We start from the raw sequence: 18,264 nt of genomic DNA on the forward strand, positions 1-18,264 counted from the left end.
TCTCATTTTCACTGGTAATAGTCTCAGCAGTGAGATCTGCAAAGCACATATTGTGAGGAACAGTTTCATAAGTTATAGTACTGTATCTTCTTATGAATGCCTCCTAAGACATAGAAAAGTGCGTCCTACTATACAGGATAATTTGCTACACTAATATTATTCAGATAGAGCTGAAGTGAATCATTAATCTGCACAGGGTTAGCTAGTGAAGCAGGAAATCTCACTGCGCCTGACTCCCACCTGCACTTCTATTTAAAAAATAAATCCTTCAGTTAGAAACTGTTCATGTAAGCCAGAATATCATCAGAGAAAAAATACAGTACTACACAATTCTACAGAAGTATTTCCATTTCATTTTCTCAACAGAAGAATGTTAACAGCTCTAATAGAGGCTTCCATCAGCAATCTGGTGTAAACTGTGTATCTGCTTATTTACCGTAATTATATTACATTGATTATTATTCCAGTTCAGTGGTCACGTAGACATGGTATTCTTTTATTGAGAATGCAGAAGCTGGGCCAGGGTGAAAATACTGTTAAAACTTGTGGCTTTAAACATCCCATACATTCATTTAACCAGTCATTTAAAAGTGTTGTTAGGGACAGCAAAGCACTGCAAACACCCCCTGTCCCAATGTGAAATCCATTCAGATGAGTCAACTGAGAGCTGTCTCAGAATGGCCTTTGGGCTAATGGGTGTTATTGGCTACAGGGGCGTGCAACTCATTAAGAGAAGCAGGGGAAAGAACATTTTTAGACAGTGTGAAATTTATTATGGGATGGGTTAAGGGGATTCTGTAAATTAATGAGACTTACTATGAAACATTTTGGGGATAAAGGCAGGGAAAGGGAGGGATCAAGGTGGATCAGGGAGGAACAAGCATAAGGAAAAAGAAAAGAAAAGGAACAAGTTAACTGTAAATACCTAGCTGGTCAGCATGTTTGTCCTGACCTCAATCACTGAAGTGTGTCCCATTTTCTCATTAAATCCTAAGTATCTTCCATTTAGGTGTGCTCCCACTTTTGAGTGGGTACTATGTGTGATCAAGAGTTAACTTCAAGCTCAACTAGCCAGAAAGTAGAAGAGGTCTCAGCACCAGCAATTAGAGTAGGGCTGCAAATCTCCAAGGCTCTTTTGTTTGGGTGCCAGCAACCAGTGACACCAGTGAAATCTGGGGCCAGCTAGTGGATACATCATCTAGGGCCAGCTACTGAAGTGTTGCTTGTGTGTATGCATCCATAGATGCCCCTAGAAGACTAATCCTCATCAGCTGAAAAGGAAGAACAGGGTGAGGCAGCCTGTGCTGGTTTGCGTTCATGTGGGTGCTGACAGGGCACTGTGATCTATTTATGCTGCTCCCTGTGTGTGCTTCACTCTCTCAGAAACATGAGCTCTGCTTTGCTACCGTCTGAACATGAAGACAGAGCCACAGCAGCCTTGCCTCCATCAGGCTACCAGATTCAGTAACTTCTAACACCTGGGATGACCATCAGGAATTACAGATCTATACAAACTCTGAATGCAAAACAGTGTTGCTTGATCATTAACTTCTATCTTTACACTCATGTATAAAAATAGTTGTTATATATGCAGGCTATCAAGCATCTCAAATATCACATTGGCACTACTTTTTGTTTTGGAATAGCCTCTTCTACAGGCTTATGACATGAAACAGCCCAAATCAAACTACTTTTGCTAATGAGCTAAAGCTGAGGTTTTGTGGGTTTGAGAAACAGCTCCTCATGTTTTCAAGGGCTGATAGCAATTGCTTATGATTCTCTGTGGTCAGTCATATTTCAATTCACATGTATTCTTATGGATTATTGTTTGTGCCTATATGAAAGACAGTTGACTGTTTTGATTCAAGAATTTTCGAACAATTGGCTATTTAAGAACAACTAACATTCTCATTTTAGTCTCACATCCAACTCAGAGAAAAAGCCTAATTTAGAAATGAAGTGGCTCTCCAGATTCCTCAAACGACCAAGTAGCACGTATCTTTTTCTATCACTGTCCTGGGAGACAGTGGCCATGGTTTCAAACATTCAGCTCACAGTTAGAAATTTCGTAATTGAAAATGTTGGCATGGGGGGAAAAAAAAGCAACAAAAAACAACCAACACCCCACCACCACCACCATTTAGCAGGATTCAGCTAATATCAGTTTATCAGTTTAGAGAGCTGAACAGCTTCCCACCATGCTGCAGTTTGCCTTCTAATGACAATGTCTCTCCTGTTCATCTGAGCTGCTTCCAACTGAAACGCTGCTACCAGATGGGGAATTTGGGCTGAAAGATGCACACGCTTGATTCCAGCATAGTGGGGTTTTTTCCACAGTGTTGCAAACAATTTTGGTTACTAGCTAGCAGGGCATTATCTGTCCCAGAAAAACTGTAGATACAAACGCCACACAAAAGAAGATGTCCACAGAACTCTGTGGGGAAAACAGTAAGATTTTTACCATAGAAAACCTTGAAAAGTTCTAAGGTGTGTGTCTCCAAATCAAGCCAAGTTTCAGTTAGAAATCTTCTGCCTTTTCTAATTAGACAAAAATTCACTCATGTAAAATTCTTGGTCACACCCAGTTAATATCTGCAGATGATGAATTTGTAAAAAATTTAAAAATACCTCAACTGAGAGCAAGCTCAGCTTTCCTCCTCCCTGTATATAACTGCTAGAGGCGCTCAGGTTCACTTAAGAACATATTCTTCTCCTTGAGAAAAATAGATCCTTTATTAATACCTCTCAACTTTTGCTCAATTTGCAAGTAAAAGATGATTATAACTTGTGTCATTTAAAAAAAAAAAAAAAAAAGGCTAAGTCTATTAAAAGAGTGCACTTTATAAAATGTCAAACTGTAAAGCTCTCAGGTTGTCCAGCTGCTGACTAAGATACATTAAGGCAAATGGAGGGAGCCAGTACATGCAAAGTTTCTGGCAATGTCAGCTTTGTTCTTTGTAATTTTCTCAGCTGGTTTTCTCCATTACCCACTGTTAAGTTGTTTGTGAAGGCCTCAAAAAGAATAGCTGCTTTTTGCTGACCATTTTAGCTGCTCATCACTGGCCTAGTGTACACCAGAACCAAGGGCTACAGTTAGAAAGCGCTGTCGAAAGAAATTACAAGTAATAGCAAAAAGCAATTTCTTTTTTTCTTCATTTCCTAAGGCTAATCACTTCTTTCCATGGCGAGAGTGTATGGTGAGGAAAGGAAAATAGATGGAAATGCCAATATTCAAACCTTTCTTCTTCAAATCTATACAATAGAAAGACAGAAAAGGTGGTTCTTCTGTTTTGGTGCTAAAACACAAAAAACCTCCACTCCCCCCTCCCCCTCCCCATTTTGTTTTTTTGTTTGATCCAAGAATTCACACTCAGCCTGGGTCCAGTAGCATTGAGAGCACCCAGAGTAAAGTTTTCTGATTTCGATTTCCGTGCAGCGTCATCTCACCAGCTGCCTTTTAAGAGTGACCTGTCTGTTCCTCCACCTTGAGAAGGAAAGAACTGTCATAGCCATTATTTTAGGCTCCATTTAAAAGTTTTACAATGCACAAACCTTGAAACCTACACATTTAAAAACTGTTCTCAATCTCCTCACCTATTACAGACTCATACCAATTATTTATAGTTTAATTCCGTAATGTGAATATTAATTTTAAAATAGATGAAACCAGTCAGATACAGGAATAGCACAAAAGAATCTGCTTTTCCTAGAGAATGCTTACTTTTCTTATAGAATCATAGAATGGTTTGGGCTGGAAGGAACCTTTGAAGATCTAGTCCAACCCTCCTGTGTTAAGCAGGTACATCTTGTACTAGAGGCTGGCTGGTTGGTAGTTCCCAGGGTCCTCTTTATTGCCCTTTTCAAAAATAGGTGTGATACCCCCTTTTCCCAAGTCAGTGGAGACTTCGCTTTAGTGCCGTGACTTCTCAAATATAATGGAAAGTGGCTTAGCAACTACATCAGCGAATTACCTCAGGACCCTGGGATGTATCCTGTCAAGTTATTCAGATTTCCTTTTTGTACAGCAGAAAGCAAGTTCAAGCTACACTAATTTTATCAATGTGAAATTAAAGATCTTTTTCAATGTTATGGTTTCTGACTTTTCTGCAGGGTGCTAAAAAGTATATAAATAAATGTTTGTTATTTAGTGAGGTGACATCTATCTGTTACCCACCTTGTAGAGAGGAATACAAACAAACATCTGAAACTGTTGTACTGTTAGCATAGAGTACCTTCTGCATTATCAACTTTTAAACCTTTAACATTTCCCTGCTGATATCTTCCAAGCTTTTACTTTGAGTTCTCTGAAAAAAGGACGTGTTATTCACCATATATAATGTATGATAAGAGGCATCATCTCGAGGAACTGGGATTTTTATTTGATTTTGATTGTGAGCTCTTTGAGGTTAAGATCATTGTGAATATGAAATAGGCATATTTATACCCATTACACCAATTTATACCGATTCCCTGAACATGACACAATCTCTCCATATCAATCGGAAATATTGTGCAATATGAACAACTTGAACAATGAAAACATGAACAAAGTAGTAACTTGAATCTTCAAATAAAAAAAATAAAGACTTTTTTCCAAAATATTTTCAGCCTCATCTGCTTCTTTTCTTCACTCTCTTCATATGAACCATCCCTCATTTCTTTAGCTAAACAAGATAGTGATTAAAAAGGCTTAAAAATATATTCTGGGAGTGATTCTGAACTGTCCTTATGTCACTGAACTTTGGAAATTTCAAAAAAATACACAACGAAGGAAGAAAATGGAAAAGAAATGAGAAACTAAATCTGATTCCCAGATCAAAAAAGTGCATGCATGCTCAGTTTTCATTTTTGTTTTTAGTTCTTAATACTTTTTAAATTATCCTGAGAACTGCTTTAGATGTGGCTATGTTGCTGTTTGGCATAGCAGGGGATATACGTGATATAAACGCTTAATTGTAAGATGAGTAATTTTATATATTTCCATCTCATAGTCCCCTTCCACAATCAGAATTTACTTATGAAAACTTAGAAGACATAACACATTAGGACTCAGAACCAAGCAAAGGGTTTATCTTCACTACAAAGTTGTATGTTCTGTTTAAGAACAGACCAAGTGTCTGGTTTTCCATGTTTCGTAGCTGGAGAGATCTAATACATACCCTTCTCTAAGCTTCTTCAGTCACTTAGTCCACATTAGTCCAAATTAAAAAAAAAAAAAAAAAAAAAAAGAGCTACATTAATGACTGTTTCTACTGACTGTCTAAACTACATCATTGATAAATGAGTCTCTAAGTGCTTCCACTGAGCATGTGATCGGCAGCAGATGGCCTTCATGGAGCACAAAGGGAAAAAGGGAAAAAATTGATGAAAGGAACGTATACATATGTATTCATTCTTCAATGTTCAGAACCAGGGATTATTTTGTGCAGCCCCAAGACCTATTTAAACATTTACTTTACTACCATTATTACTTTTTCCTAGAGTGGTTTCAGATTCACCAACAAATTGCACAGACGAGGAAAACCTCTTGGCAAGTCTTATTCAATGTTCTTGACCAAGCTCTGACCTACTGCACACATTATTAAAAGTAGCAGCATTTTACCCCATGCCATATACTGCTATCTGAACACTTGTACAGCCTGCTAGCTTAAAGGCAATTAAAAACAAAAACTGAAGCATATTTCATCAAATAATTGTTGATATACTGACATAATACTGCAAAGCACTACATGACATTCATATGACAAGGTACTGTCTTGCTATTAGGAGTTGTTCCTACTCCCCTAAATCTTAACTTACACACAAAACCTTACAAAACACAAATTAGTCAATTAATAACCTATCGCAACACATATTCAGCTGTCTTTCTGTTACGACAGTTTTCATCATGTGTACTACTGAATCTTGTTGCCCATCTTGTAGTATAGACCTTACATTTCAATAATAATTTTGTGATAAATGGCTAGCACAACAGAAGCATTATTTCATGACCACCACTGTCAGCTGCAAAATTCATTTTTCTAGCTAGCTTTTTATTCATCATAAACTATTCAATGACAATATATTTCTTCAGCAAGGAGAGCAAAATCTATTAAAGACTGAGAATCCTATGATCCCATTACTTGTCATGCCACCATTCTCCTAGGCATTGTGACTTTCTTTAGAACCAGAACTGCCAGTAGTACAAAATCAGAAGAAAACTTTGCATTCATGTCACTGTGACACGTGTGTGTCACTCTGGATTCAAAGGTTACAATAGAGTATTTAGGACCTATATCCTGAAACTATTTGCCTGAAGGATGGAAAGGTGAATAGCTCTCTTGGTTAAAGCCAAAATTAGAAAAGGCAAAGTGGTATATGTATTTATTGCAGTTATCCAGGGAAAATGTAAGGTAAGTAACCTCAGAAAGAAAAACTAGTACTTCTTAAATGATTTGTTTTACTCTTTGTCAGCATGTATTATGAACTGAAGCTGAAAGGATTTGCTTACTTAGAAATCTTTCTGACTAAACACAAAACAATAAAGTTATGGTCTGATTGAGTGGGGAGCATTAAAAAAACTGGGCTAAATACTCCTATGAAGATTTATTGTTAACACAAATAAATCTCGCTAGCAGCAATTTATAGGTTGGGTATTACAACTGATCTTTCAGGACAATAATGGCTTCTTCGCATTTCAGAATGCATTGAAGAGTACTCCCTCCACATAATATTGCACCACTTACAAAAAGCTTTCTTTTTTAATGCTATGGGAAAGTCAGCTCGAGTAACTTCACTAAGACTTGTTTGTCAGAACACCTAAAAGCTGCATGCAGCAGGCTCTGCTGGAGTTACAGCTGCCATCAATGTGCACTCTCAACCCTTAGCTAAGGAAAAAGGTCACGCGGTTTTCTCCAGGCTTTTGTCTGAGTGATACCAATGTGGAAAACTTTCTTCTGAGACAAGAACCAAGGCCTGTATGACACCTGTAACCAGAGTGCATACATATTCTCTCCTTCCCATGAAGGGAAAGCCAGCTGGAAAGCCACATAGAATGAAGTGTACTTGCTAATAGCATACAAAACAGGTAGCTCTTAAAAATGTTCACTGTGCTGTCAAAATATTTACTACAGTTCTGTTTGTTTTCACAAGTACTAATAATTATGTTTTCTAGATAAGTTTGCTACAAATCCTCACTGGTATATGTTGTTTGTTTTCTGGTTTTGCTTTTTGCTTTTTTCAAATCATTTCATTATAAACTAACGTCAAAACCAGTAGTTTTGCTTTGGTTAAAAAGAATATCAGGAGGATAAAGTATGCTTTGTTTCACCCAACAGATATCCGATTATAGCATTATCAGCAAATCATGAAACTAAAGAAATGAAGGAAATTACTAAAATGTTCAGATTCAAGTCTATGAAGGAAACAAAAAAGACATTTTTAAAAAAACCCATCAGTATTATAGCTAACATTCAGTTACACGTTAAAAAATAGCTGGAGACTTTAATAAAACAGAAGAAATACATCATCTTTAAAAAAAAAAAAATTAGTTCCACTGTCTCATTGTCATGGGTTTACTTGCATCTTTGTTGGGCTGTGACTTAACTGAGCCACAGAACTGCACTTAGAACTGAGCCACAGAACTGCACTTATGATTTTTTATTTTTTTTGCGAGAGAGAGAATGAATGCTTTGAACTCTCAAATTTTTACATTACTTCGGAACAGATTCATGTGCAAGAAATACCAGAAACAAATATTCAGAGTGACAGCTCTATTTGCAGGCATGGACTGTAGCTCATAGATCAGTGTTTTATACTTTAAAATTTTACAATCAGTTGAAGCCAATGAAGAGTGCCAGCTGCTCCAGAGAGGGGTGGAACAGTTTTCCCCACCACCTCCTGAAATATGTTCCTGCCCCCTCCCCCATGCTGGCATTAAAACCTCACAGAGCAAGCAAATTAAAAAATTGATCTGGCAGAAACCTAACCCTGAAAAACAAGACAAGATGTAGTTTCCAGTATCAAGGTACTGATCTGGTTCGCTGGATGGCAGCACAAGTGCTAGTGCTAGAACAAGGGAGACAAGAATGTCTCCCTGCAGCGAGTTTGGGGAGGAGGATGCACCGGGCAGGAACAGCAATCATGGAATTGCAGCACTAGAGTCTGAACAGACTTTGCTTCTGTTCACATTTCTCTCTTTAGACAAACATTTTTGAAGATGGACAAAACAGACTGGCATTTGTTGGTGAAAAGTCTCAGTTTGCATTATTCTCATTTTTGTTAAATTACTGCCTGGTTTGAGGATGAAGAGATGCTTTAAGCTTCACCTTTACAGAAACTGTTTTGAAAGCATCTCAGATATTAGAAGCATGTAAACGTTAGTAAAAGAGAAAAAGAAAGTATTAAATGAAAACCTAAGCAAAATGTTTGGACTTATATATAAATTTAACATATGAAGACTGACTGGCACTTAATTTTCCCGATCTGGTTCCTGTAGCACAGAAGTAAACAGCATTTTTAACCTTATCTTTATTCCTTTAGCTGATATTTGATATCAGAAGTTATTCAACACAAGGCTAGCTGTAACTTTTTTTTTCCCCACTAGAAAATGTATTTGATATTCCAAAGCAGAGAAAATATAATTTGAAAACCAAATATTGTCTAGTGATAAACATATTCCTGTACTACTGTGCAGATAACATGTAAAGGCTATTTTAATATGGCTGTGTTGCTCAACACATTATGATTCATTAGCTATTGTTTGGTGAACTATTATTAGTGAAAATAAGAAAACATAAATCTGTATTAAAGGAAGTTGTGAATATTAAATGTTGTGAAATATCTTACCATCCAATTTACCTTATATTTCACTGTGGCTGTAAGACTGACTTCAGTCAATCCCTAAAGGATTAATTTAACTGAATCTAATTGTGGGGTTTGACTGCATAGACAAAGACCCACACAACAGGTTCCAGTAGTTCTTTGAAACCAGACAACAGGGAGATGGTTCCAGAATCGAGAAATCATGCAACAACTTCTAAATGGTCTGCTTTTCTAAAACCTGGTTATTTCTTCTGTAAAGAAAATAAGTTGGGCAGGGACACAGACAGAAATTCATGGCCTCTGCTGCTTATTTTACAATAAGACACAGTTCCTAGAACATGTGTTTTCAGACTGGCTTTTGAAGGGATGGTAAAGACCAGGCAATATCTCATGTACTAGAAACACAAAGAAATCATTAATCAGAAAGGGCAGCTTTACTTTTGCAATTATAGAAGTACTCAAGCCAGTCCTTCCTATAGCAATCTTCTTGTAACCCCCTCAGTCAAACACTAGAAGGGAGAGGGAGAAGGCCAAAAGCAGGCAGAGAAATAGGGATGGAAATAAGAATTTAATTGCTCATAAAACAGACATTCTTTAATTTGAATATATTATGAACAGGTAACCTGTCTCAGTCTGACCACACATCTGGGCAACATCTTCAACATGGTTCTGTGAGACAGTACTTGCCACCCTTGCATCAAGTCATTCTCTGAGCTAACAAACATGCTGCTGTGTAACAGTGATGAACCTTTCTGAAAGTGAGTGGTACTCCCCCAAGGGATCTTGTGAATATTGTGCATCAAAGGAACTGACAGCTGAAAATAATGTTTCTTTCAAACAGCCCTCAACACTGCACACTCATCCTGGCAAAGCTAAGGAGCAAATGACAAGCAAGGTTCCATCAGCAAGGTCTCTTTGCAGGAGGTTTCTCCTCTTTCATACTTCCCTTCTCCCCCAACAAAGGTCAATAATATTACATTAAGACATAGGGAAATATCATTTTGGTATGTGTGGCATCTCATAAGCTTAACATAAAATCTGGACTCTCTTCAGACACAGGGCTTATGAGGGTACATCCACATTAGCTTCTTAACTGAGGTAAGGAGCATGCTTTTGAGTTGAATCTCCCAGCTGTCCCATTTTCGCATGCTTTGGGTTCACATCATAAAGAGGTCATGGAGCTCACAAACTGGATTCCCTTCAGATAAGAACTAAGCCAGAAGAACATGCTGAGACATCCCTCATTCATTTCAGCTGCTAATGGAGACTCAGACCATGGACCAGAATAAAGCTAGTCTAAAATAAATTTCCTGACAAGTGAGCTGGGTTCTCAGCATCAAATAAACACAATTCCTCTCCCATGTCTGTCCTGCTTCTCTCCCACTGTGACACGCTCTTTGCTAACGCAGGCAAAATTGAAGTATCAATATTCAGATTTTTTCCTCAGTTGGTTTCAAATTTTATCCAAATTTTATGTTCAAATTATAGGTCACATTTCACATTATGTACAGTAGTTCTCAGCATAGCAGCAGATGTATAAACACATTGTGCAACCCAAAATTCAAGCTTTGAAGTAAAAATAATTTTTAAAAAACAAGCATTATAAAGCATAGTAACAAAATAATGAATCACAGTCCATAATGTGGATGTGGTATATGTAACTCAGCTGTGAAATATTACTTTCAGAAATTTATATGCTTTTTCTTATATTTGCAGCTGCTCTACCTATAGTAGCAAAGAGTGAAGATGTACTTTCCATGGGACTCTTCCTCCATAAAGATATTTCTTTTTAATTTGGTGGCAATCATGCATATGCTGATTCTGTTTCCCTGTATCGATAAGCTGGTTTTTTTTCTCCTCCCTTTTAAGCTCTTTCCAGAGACTACCACACTGAGCTTTTATAACACTAGTCTGAGTCCTATCCTGTTATTTTTCTGTCCCAGCCTGAATCTCTCCCATTCATCTTGTTTCTTAGTTCTCTCATGTCTGTCTTTTACCACAGAGCCACTTAGCTGTTCAGTCTTGTGTAGAGGAAGCAAAAGCAATCACTCAGTTTTGCAATTCTTTTCCTCTTCCTAGCATTATCCTTGTTAAGGATATGTGATACGTTTGTGACCATGCACACATGAGTGTGTGTGTTTGTGTGTATTTCTGCTCATGGATATTAAAGTGAATCAAATAGCAAAGAAATCATTCAAAACCAGCTCAAAATCCTTGATTCAAATTATATTTGGACAATACAGAATTACAAAATAATTAATTTAGCATTAACAGAATATTGCTGTCTGCTTTTCATAAATGCTTTTCAAAATGCTTCTGAGCAAGCAAGCATTCTTCTCCTACTTTGTTATTCAGTTATACAGTTATAGCTTTATATATAGTTTCAGAAATGTCTCTTACCAAAGTATAATATGTGCCACTCAAATAGTAAAGTCCGTAAGTCTAAGAACTTATGTTCTAAAATATACTGAAATACGCTTCAGGAGAACTGGACTGCAGTGATTTCTACATGGTGTCAGAATACAATGTTTTGGACTCCCTTCTCACTTCCTACAGAAGGAGGGCAGGGGGCAGGGTGAAAAGACACGGTGAAAGAGCTGGACACTATCAAAGCTTAAGGAACTTAAAACTGTTAAACTGCAATTGTTTTATAAAGAATTCAAGTACATATGTTGATCAGTTATTTTTGGTCTTGCACCTATGAAGTACACGTTATGAGATCTTACAAGGCTCTGAGTGTCAACTACTTTCTTTTTCTTCAGACATTTATGCCTGGTAAGGATTAACCAGACACTGCACTGATCCTCCACAGTCTCAGGCAATTAAGATCTATTTAGTTAGTCCAGAATTTTCTGCCAGAACAGAACTAACTCTGGGTCCACTCAAGTTCCATACATCTACCATCCACAAAATATTCCAGCACCATTTAGAAAAACACAAAGTGTATAGCAAAAAAGAAATCAAAATCCACATAAATATGCTCCTGGCACAAGTATCTTAGCAATATCAAGGGTATTGCCAATGTCCTTGTTCCCCACAACAGCAGGGATTTTGTTAATGAAAGTGTCCTGAGGTGTGTAGAAATCAAAAACAGATGGTCTGACCACCTCACCTCAAACTGCCAACTGGTTTTCCTGTGTATTTGCCAATTTGCTTTACAGGTAACTCTAATAATCTTCCACATCACTGTGAAATAAAACCATTTGAGGATTTGAAATAGCGTGAGTACAAGGAATATGTTCTCTCCAGAAGTCTAAGCACTTCTGTTTTGCCAACTCCCTTCTCTATACTTGTTGAAGAGAAAGGTTATTTTCTGTCCTGCTAAACGCTGCACGCACAGGACCTGAAATACTTTTGTTGCACTTGAAGTGCTCACCGACAGACCCTACACAAGCAGCAGGACTCAGGGATGCAGAACAGCGGACAGCTTCTCTGGGTAATTTGTGAGCGCTTCATAGATGCAGTAACCTAGCACACCGAGGAAGCTACCCTGCCAAGCTTGGACCTGCAGTCTCAATTTCAGTAACCAGCGTAACTCAGCCTCTCATTTTAACCTCCATTTAAATTCACGTGAGCAACTCCCAAATAAATCTGCATTAATTTTTTGACCTCCTATGCACCTGCTGGATGAAATGTACTGTAAAAAATAGTTTCACATATACATCCATGAATGGTGGTCTGTAATATTCTTGTGAAATAGGTAAGATGGTGATTATCAAAATTACTAAAAAGTGAAGTATTAAGAGCAAATTAGCAAAGATGCTCGGAACCAAACAGTTCCAGTTTTCAACTCATATTTTTATAACAGAAAGGTACATATTTCAAACATACTTTAATGAATTAGAAACCTAGCCTCCATTATAAATAAAAGCTCTTTTTCTAAGTATTATGGCAAACCTCAACTGTTGGGAGAAAATAACAAAAAATATTGCGTTTTTCCCAACACAACTGATAATAATTTACCTCCTTCTAAAGTTAAATATATTTTACTTTCATTTTATTAGCTATTGCTAATGAGCATATGCTATTTTTATATGGCCACACTGCACAATAAAGTAAAAAAAAATAAAATTGTATCTGCCTCAAAAAGCCAAGCACTACATAAATGAAGAAATTGTAATTATTTTCCTGATTTTCTAATGAAAATGGGATCGATAAAAGCAGTCCATGTACTATTATATTTACCAGTACTAACACACAATCTAATGCAGTTCTACAATTTTCAGTCCTTTACTTGTAGATTTGCCTTTTTGTAGCTCTATCGCACAAAAAGAAGTTAAGCATTTTGTACTTAAAGCAAGAATTTATCAGCACAAACATAGCAATTACAAGCCTCAAGTTGTGCCGGGGAGTTTTAGATTGGATATTAGGAAAAAATTCTTCACTGAAAGGGTTATCAAGCACTGAACAGGCTGCCCAGGGAAGTGGTTGAGTCACCATCCCTGGAGGTGTTTAAAAGACGGGTAGATCTGGCACTTAGGGCCATCGTTTAGTGGGGGACTTGCCAGTGATAGGTTAACAATCGGACTCATGATCTTAAAAGTTTTTTCCAACCTAAATGATTCTATGATTCTGTTCTTTCTGGTCTGATCCAAGTTGCAGACAAATATTGGCCAGCCACAGACCAGAGAAGATTTTAAGGGGTAGGGGGGAATTAATTTGTTACCTACTTAACTGAATACCAAAACAGTCAAGTTTAATAACATTATGAATAAATTTGGTACCAGATAATTGTTCTGTATTTATCTTGGCATAATACAAATAATATTATTTTCCATCTACCCTCAAATCCTCTTGCTTACATAACTGGAATTTATGTAGCACTTTCGTAAGCATCAAATAACTACATTCTGTATTGCTACATTTGTCAAGCAAGGTTTCACTAACAAGAGGCAATTTATCTAAGGACCTCATTAGTCAAACCCATCCCTTTACCCAGGCTGCCCCTCAAAATAAACCATCACATGCACATGTATCCCTAGCACAGCTGAACTATTTTTAGTATATTTAAATACACAAAAATACACAAAAATACTTAAGTACTACATTACTGAAACAAGAAGAACAGTATTCTGAACAGAAACTTTTACTCATATTACTTTTTTCTCAAACAATCTTTTAATTATTTTTAAAGAGCCAAACCAAAAGTTATCAGGAAAAAAATAACTGAAAATGTTATATTTAAAATAATTTTAATACTTGACTTCATAAAAACATATATAAAATAATTATTTTTAACTTGGTACGTTATATTACAATGAATGGGTCAGTCAAAATTAACTTTCTGTTGTTTATAAAGATATCAGAGAACTTGAGTTTATATTCATAATATAAAAGCAACACAGAGTAAAGACAAAAATAATCCAGATGATCTATTGTGCAAGAAAGACAGCCTTTCCAGAAACAAGCAAACAAAAGTCTACCTGTTGGAGGTCCAACGTGATGGTCACATAATGATATTCAATTCCATTCTGGATACTAGGGCTTTGCCACCAAGTGTTCTTGCCATCAATTGCATTTGTTATTGGATGTCGCTCTGTTAGAACAGCAGAAATACATTAATATATTTTAGAATTATTAGGAGATTTAAATCGTTTTAGATCTAAAATCTAGATTTTAAGACAACTACAGAAATAATGAGTCGGCACTTTAAAATAAAAGACCGGCAAATTAATTTTGCTTTTACTCTTGGGGAAGTCATACTTATTTTTACTAGAATACTCATCTAACATTAGTTGTTTCATTTTGGTTAGGATCACAAGAAGGTGATTCAGAACACCTAAATGCATTTGGAGGCTCTCCTGATTCTACAGAAAATGTAACCGTCTAAATCAAGTAAACACTTCCTGCAGTCTTCCAAAGTTTCAGGTACTGTAAAGTCATTAAATGTTGCAACAGAAACAACAAATGAGGAACCTGAGATATGTTGTGCAAGGAAAGCAGAGATTAAAGCGATACTGGTACTTGCATATCTAAGACATTTCTAAGCACACATGGAAATAATTCAGGAAATGATTCAGAAATCATTACAGGATGTATTTCTCAACCGGAAAACTGACTCATGTACAGACATATAAAGAAAGTTTGCTTGGTTATAATACATATCAAAATCCAAGATGCATTACTTTTCATGTCAACATTTACACTGCTGTAGTGTCCTAAATAAAACCCAAATAATAGGGATAAGAATTTATTTACAGACTTGAACTCTTCCTAGATTTCAGGATCTTCTAAATTATTGAAGTTTGCTTGCACAGTATTTTAATGTCATTTAGACTGAGAAAAATTGCACTCAATGTTTCCAGCTTACTTTTTGTAGTCAATTTGTGTTTCTCTCCTGTACAAAATAGAGAATATCATAACCTCAATTTTAAAATGTACAAAGATCCATATTTTGAAGCCCCTAACTGGCTAGAGCAAGTCTGTACATTATGAGGAAAACAGCTCAAAGGAAATTTAAATATAGCAGGTTTCTTCTATGCAAGTTCTATCTGTGAGAACATAACAAAACAGAAATACTACACCTCTCATTAATGATAGCTTTCTAAACTGACAGGTTTTCTTGATATAAAACTGGAATATGCTTCATTACTAGCTAGTCCTAGAATTGCAAATAATTAATTCATGGACTGCTTAATTTACTTCTTATTTTAATTATTACTTAAATCAACCAGCCAGATTGACAGTCTTTGTGTCTTCAGCTTTTTGCTATATCAACCACCTGTGGAGGACAGGAGTCCTAGCTCATTAAGGAAAACCAGAATGTCTGAACATATTTAAAGATACAATTAAAGTGCTTTGTGGGAGTGAGAGAAGGCATAAGCCCTTGGAATTGAAAATGCCAAAAAATTTCATTTAAATATCAGATTATTCAGTGGCATTAGTGGGCACCAACATTTGCAAGTTAGAATACGGGTGCTACAAGTATATTGAAGAGAAAAGCAAAACACACCCATGCTTTACATGTTCTCAGTTCCCACAGCTCTGATCATTTTCACAAACCTTGGCTTTAAATGAGTGCTAGCAAAAATCACCTGTAAATCCAACTCAGAGCTCTTCAGTGATTGTGACAGAAGCTGTCTAATCGGAAATTTTGATGTAAGTCTCTTCAGGTAAAATTGATATAAAGGTAAATCATGAGAAGGAGGGCTGGGAGATGAATCAACAATTAGCTGTAATCACCATTATGAAAGTTTAATCCTAATTAATTTGAAAACACTGATTAATTACTGGCATGTTTTGCCTATTTAAAAAGTAAGGGAAAAATAATATAGTATTTGTAAAACCGACTGGATTGCAAATACAGTTCGAGCAACCTCCCTGGTGGATGGCAAGGGGGAGAACTTACAGAGTGAGTCTATCAAACTGTGCTCTTTAATTTGGGCTCACATGTGATTAACCAGGGAATTCGTGTTCACTTTCTACTACGGTAATTAAGGGGAGGCACTCCAGACTTGCACATTCCAGGGGGATCATTTAAAGTCTGGTTACATTACATGGCTCTCCTATTAATGAGCCATCTCTGTTTAAAAAAGGCACTTCCTTCTGCCAAATGAACATTTTAAAACCTTAAAATGAGATGTGGTTGGCAAAAAAAGACCAGACATTATGAAGCTGGGCAGATTCAAGTTTTTAAGAGAGTAGGAGTGAGGGGAAACACAGATGCAAATCATTCAGATGGCATTTATATACATATATGTATATATATGCACGTCTGTGCATACACATATATATTTGTGTACACTATCTAATATCATAAGCAGGACATGGGAACAAAGCAATCCGGTTCTGGTTTAGGTTTGGGTTTTGAATTAAACAAATGATATAGAGAAAAAAAACCCTTGTAAGATGTGCATATGTCTCTAAATACCCATCTATAAAGAAAGGAAAGAATCTATTGCACAGTGTTTCTGCCAGTTGGAATGGTTCCAAAAACCCCTGAAATCTTCTCTGAATGAGACACACTACTTAGTACAACTTTTTTTTAATGCTTATATTGCTACAAAATCATATGAACTTTCCTCAGAAGGCAGCATTTACTTCAATTAAAAAAGATATTGAAACTTGGAAAACTATCTTGAGGGAAAAAAAATAGGTTGCAACTGTGTTCAGACAAATGAAGGAGTCTGTACTGGGGCAATTATAATTAGCTTTGCAAATACATGATGGGGAGTAAATGAATAGGTAGCCATTTAGCAGGAATGCACGTGGGGATTATAATGGACAACTAGCTATATATTTCTCAGTGGTGTCACACATTAAAAAGGGGAAATATCCAAGCAAAACATGTAAACAGTCATATATTGTATTCATTCTGAAGCAAAGACTGATCTCTATGCACTGCTGGTAAGATCTTGCTCAGGTGAATTCTAATAAAGATTAAATCCTCTAGAGAATCCAAAGAACTGCCATTTGCACAGTTAAGAGTTCTAGAAAATACAACCTTTGAGGAGAAAGACAAAAGATCATTTAGTGCAGAAACTGGATAAAGCAGTATCACCAACCCTCAATTAAGTAAAATACTTGAGTATAGAAAAAGGAAATAATAGATTTCTTGTATTGACTGAAGTTAGGAAAAAGATAACATTAATTTCTGCAAGGAAGATGCAGATTACCTATTAAAGAAAGACTTTGTAATGAGTAAAATAACTCTAGGAAGGGTGGCCCTAGAAGGAAGTTTCTAAAGGAGAAGCTGAAGAAGCTTCTGTCTGGAAAGCTACAGCCATCGATAGCTCATGCTGTCTGGAACAAGCAGGTAGATTAAATGTTGTCTACCCCCACCCCGCCCTGTGGTTTTAAGCACATGCTTAAATGTGCTTTACCATGAGGTATAAATACACCTGAGCTAGGTTTCAGGTGGAAGCAGCCAGAAAAACAGAAAAATTGTCTCCATGCTTCTGTGGCTGTGCTTCTTCCAACATTTTACCTATTCCAGTGAAAGCTGTCTTAAGCGCATCTTTATGCTCTACCATCTGCAGTGCCAACATACTCACAAAAATATAGCAATGTTAATGCTACTCATGTCTTTCACTGCTAGGTCACATGAAATCAAACTTGTATGACTGGACTAAGAATTTTTTTTAATTCTAATCTTCCCAACTATTAGAAATATGCGTCTCTGAAGCAGATGATAACAAATTTATACTTGAAAACTGGTTTTGCTTCTGGGTAGTCTTTAGAAAGCAGTGTTAGCAAAGATCAATTTTAATACGAAAAACTAAGCAATTAAACCAAACATGCTCCATTATCTTATCTTCTTTTTGCTGGCTCAGTGAAATTGAATTAACATCAAATGAAGAAGAAAAATATCCCAGAACAAAAGAAAATAAAACGAGTTGGCCCTAAACTGAAATTTCAGATGTTGCTTACGTGGGTCAAAATGTTCAAATTCCACATGTAGGTATGCAGGTAAAAGTCATCTGGTTTTCATTCATGGTTACTATATAGCAGGAGAATTCAACA

At 36.5% G+C, this 18,264-nt stretch overlaps 1 protein-coding gene across 1 annotated transcript in view; it reads right to left on the reverse strand.

The window, feature by feature from the left end:
- Positions 1-18,264, reverse strand: part of LAMA2 (laminin subunit alpha 2) — a 377,271-nt gene that overhangs the window by 262,817 nt on the left and 96,190 nt on the right. The window contains exon 3 of the mRNA XM_055714667.1: positions 14,226-14,338. Coding sequence (XP_055570642.1) covers positions 14,226-14,338 — 113 coding nt within the window. The remainder of the gene's footprint in view (positions 1-14,225; positions 14,339-18,264) is intronic.

The sequence above is a fragment of the Falco cherrug genome, chromosome 6, assembly GCF_023634085.1.
Source record: "Falco cherrug isolate bFalChe1 chromosome 6, bFalChe1.pri, whole genome shotgun sequence".
NCBI lineage: Eukaryota > Metazoa > Chordata > Aves > Falconiformes > Falconidae > Falco > Falco cherrug.